This window comes from Tribolium madens, unplaced genomic scaffold (genome assembly GCF_015345945.1).
Source record: "Tribolium madens isolate multiple individuals breed KSU strain unplaced genomic scaffold, Tmad_KSU_1.1 Scaffold_19;HRSCAF=116;Tcas5.2_LG9, whole genome shotgun sequence".
Taxonomy (NCBI): Eukaryota; Metazoa; Arthropoda; class Insecta; order Coleoptera; family Tenebrionidae; genus Tribolium; species Tribolium madens.
The window spans coordinates 16,339,311-16,343,760 of NW_025400983.1; the positions used below are offsets into that span (position 1 = coordinate 16,339,311).

Consider the following 4,450-nt stretch of genomic DNA (forward strand, 5'->3'; position numbering starts at 1 on the left):
ACTTATTTTCCCTCTCTTGTCAATGTCAATGTCTTGTCTTTGTGTCAGTCACGCGATAACTATGTTTAATTAATTTTAAAATTCATAATCAAAATCGATGAAGCCTATGCAAATGTATTGCTGGCTGCAGTTCAAATTTGGTCAGGCTCATTATCACTCGTGAAATACCCTGTATATGCACATATTTTACGAATTTTTCATGCATATAATCCGAGCCTTAGTAATTACCTATTGAATTTTTTTGACTATGTAATTTTAATTAGAATAGCGCCATCTAGCAGTGCAACTTAGCCATCACGATACTTTTGAGTCATCGAGGTATAATAAAATAAATATTTCTAATTTTTTAATAAAAGTCTTCAGTCAAAAACTTTAATACAAATCTTATTTGTTAACACTTTAGAGGGCTTAATTATTAACACACTCTTACTTGTTTACTTACTTTATTTCCCTGTATTTTTAAAATATCTTTTTTTCTATTTTGCGTTGAGAATAAGTCTATTCCAGCACTCAAATGACGTCATTTGAGTGCTTTTTTAATAAGTCGTTGGCGTTAATTTAATTTTAGTGACAGACTTTCTTCACAATTCATTTTCAAATGTGAAAATAAGAATTACTTTTATTTTTCATAGCCGCCTAAAATTATTCCACATAAAAGTCGCCAACCATCGCAAAATTCTCTAGAAAAAAAATTTGTTTTTTAATTTATAAAACGATATAAAGCGGCAAAATAGAAAAAATAGTATAAAGCTCTTGTTGCAGAAGGTTCTATAAGCACTCATTTGTTCCTCAACTCGCCGCTACGCGGCTCGTTTCGGAATTTCGAATTTGTGCTAGATACCTTCTGCAACTTGTACTTTAACATACTATTTTAAAACGATGAAAAATTTATTTTGTTTTAGAATTCATCTACAAATTTAAGTTCGTTCGGTGATTTTGGGACGCCTGTGTACTGTTGTTTAATTCTAGAAACTATTGTGAACAATTGCGGCAAATAAACTTTATTCATCTGCCTGATTTAACTTAAAAAAGAAGAGATGAAATCGCTACTTATTATACAAAATCGTCGTAAAAGTTTCAGACACATAAACATGCAGCAGGCTGGTAAGTATAATTTCTGTTTCATTTCCATTATATTATAGAAGTATATTTTCGTTGGATTAAAACAGAATACGAGGAAACAGCTGCTAGAACCCTTAAACAACTTTGTGTTTGTGATTATCCATTTGTGTTTTTGTTCTAACAAAAAAAAACAATATTAAGCATTTTAGTATTTTAAGCCTTTACGTGAGAAGGATTTTTAAACCAATCTTAGTTTTTTGTCAAAGACAAAATAAGTGAAAGGTTTTTAATAGTATATTATATTACAAATTAAAGAAAATTTTTTTTATAAAAAAGTAATTATGTAACTTAGAACAGGATGCGTTATATAAGATATTTTAGTAAAATTTATTGATTTTTGTGTCGCTGTCTATATATAATTGCAAACTTTTTCAGTAAAATTTATTTTATTTTATTTTTTCGAAATATCTCAATTCAATACAGAATACGAGTATACTCGTATTATAATTAAATTATCCTGTATATCACACATATTGCTGCAATATTTTTGCACTTTGAACAATTGGAATCAAATACACGGTGACTCGTCAACGATGACTCTGTACAATACATTATTTTCTAAAAAATATTTATTACTTTTTTACTAAGTCTTCGGCTATTTGAACTAATTTCAGTTTGGTTTAAAAAAAATCTCAACTGATTTACGCTTTATATTAAAAGTCTTTTTTACTCAGTTTTTAACCCTTATTTTAGAAACAAAGATATTAAGGGCCGGTTTATTTTACATTAATCGCAATTTTGACAAACAAATCACATAACTCAAAAACAAAAGTTCTTTCCCAAAATTCGAACACATTTTTTATATTACTTAAATTTAGGTATATTAATTATTATTTTCTGGAGGCAAATAATTAAAAAAAAGTATGTACCTAGAGAAAGCCTTTGATAATAAATGTTGAATTATGCGGATGTATTAGTTTTTCATATAACATGAACAATAAAAAATAATTATTTGTTGAACTTTTTCAACGTTCTGCAACCTGAAAACAGTAGAGTTGTAAAAATAAAAAAAAAGTTAAACATTATTAATTATAACTTKCAGTTTTGTTTATTGTCTACAAATAGTGAGAAAGCAAWAACTTGCTCAATTACCTAATCTTTAATTTATTAGAGATTCAAGTTCTACTAAAAAATATTTCTGCATGATTTCATATTATACTTTTTCGATTACTGTTTATTTCAATCAGTCAAATTCAATTTTGTAGATTTTGAAACAACTACCGAATTTTATTATACTTTCCACGTAACTTAATTGTGTTTAGGGTGGGGTATTATCCTAAAATAAAATTAAATAAAAAGTATTAATACTCAAGAACATTGGTGTTTACTCAGTTTATTTCGCTGAAGAATGTTACCTTAATTCGCAATACAATTTTAGATTAGATTATCCTATTGCTTGCTTACCTGATAGCAAGGACAACCAACACAGTTTGTATCTGTACATCYCGCAAGAGTTAGATTGATTACAAAACTTAACGGTTTAAGTGGTTCGTGAGTGACAGTGTAAAAACCAGTTGAATAAATGACCAAAATGGTTTATACTATATCTGATATGGTGGATAAGGCCGTTGACGTGTAAGTCAGTTTGAGTTAAATATTATGATAAAATAATTTAAATACTAAATAACTGAGCATTAATTACGTGCAGTTTTGTTAATAAAACTGCAATACACAAAAATTTCAAAACACATTGAAATAGATCAATGAACGTCCTTGCAGCAACTCTCCATTTAACAGAAATGTCAGCGTAATTTGTTGTATTTTTTTGTGCTTAACTTTAATAAAGAAAAATATAGATGTGAAATTTATTTTAATACATTCCTCATATTGCGATGCCACTGTTTAACGCGGCTAGATATTATTTTGAAATAAGTTAACTATGTATTTGTAATTAYATTTCCAGGTCAATGATATTATAACAGAAATTACAAACTACCAATACCAAGGCAGTTAAAATAAATTATGCGTTTAAAGAATATATTGTTCTTGTTATTTGCTTAATAGTTGTGTATAATTGATTTAAACACAAACAATTTTTTAATTGTTTTATTTTGTACATGCAAAGTGCCTTTACACAGGGTAAGTGAGAACTCGCGTCCCAGAGAAAATTTTCAAGTAAGATAAGATACCAGGAACATGAAAAAATTGTTTAAAAAATTTTATCTGTCAAAAAATTTTGATAGTTTTTTTTGACATATGTCATCTTTTATGTTTTTTTTTTATAATTATTTAGTAAAGGTACAAAAATTTTGCCAATAAAAGCCTCAAATAACATTAAACAGAGTTACAATTTAGTATACAGATTCCTTGTTTTCTCTTCTACTAGCTTGTAGCAAAAAAACTTGGAAAATTATTTTTCCAACAGAAATAAATAGAGTCAAAGTGCAAAATTTAATCTCTCATAACTTAGAAATGTTTATCAATAGAATTTTTTAAACATTTTTTCCATGTTCCTGATATCTTACCTTAAATGGCATTTTCATCTGAGGCGCGACTTCAGGCGCACGGTGTACAACTCAAAAAATACATCAACCGTCGCGTTAAAAAAATGTTTAATTGGAGTGCTTCTTACAATTCTTATGTAATACATTTCATTCCATCAACTATAAAAACTATTAAAACAAGTATTTTTATGGTATTTATTCGTATTCGTGAATAATTAATTAATTATTTTTTATATTTTTTCGTAGTTCGTGATGCACGTGGAGTAATTTTTGTCGAGTTATTGCATTAAAACGCTAATTAAAAACAAGCACATATTACTTTAAATTAAAAGTAACAGAAAAATAAAGTTGAAAATATTTTGGTGTGTAGCAATATTTTTAGTAATTTCTCTTTTTATAAATCGCAAAAAATAATGCCTTTTCATATTTTTGTTTTGATTTCAATTTCTATTATAATATATCATCTTTTTTGCATTATATTTACAGAAAATACAATTTGCAATTTATTTTAAAAACGCTTCAACATGAACCAAATTAATTGCTTCTTTCCACAATATTTCTTGACCGTCGATAGTCAACTTTTTTAAACAGCACCGCATTTTTTATTTTTAATATTTCTAAAACAAAAAATTACAAAAATAAACAATTCAAGAATTATTTACTTTTAATTAATTTGTGAGTCGATTTAAAACGAATTAATTTATTAAAGTCAGATAAAAATAAGCAAGTTGCTGTGTCAAAAGATTTTCTTCACTTTCTCAGTAAAAAGTTTCCATTTTATTTTGGCTTCAAAATAGTCAAAAATGTGAACAAAATCTTAATAACTTTAAAATCTTTTGTAATTTGTAAAAATAAAAACGAAACGTTGGTCTTGAGAAATTCTG

At 26.9% G+C, this 4,450-nt stretch overlaps 1 protein-coding gene across 1 annotated transcript in view; it reads left to right on the forward strand.

Annotated features, from left to right (window-relative positions):
- The first annotated feature begins 2,573 nt into the window (after positions 1–2,573).
- The window catches only part of LOC123015510 (UNC93-like protein), a 53,071-nt gene continuing 51,194 nt past the window's right edge, over positions 2,574–4,450 (forward strand). The window contains exon 1 of the mRNA XM_044415274.1: positions 2,574–2,697. Within this exon, the coding sequence (XP_044271209.1) occupies positions 2,645–2,697 (53 nt within the window). The 5' untranslated portion in view covers positions 2,574–2,644. The remainder of the gene's footprint in view (positions 2,698–4,450) is intronic.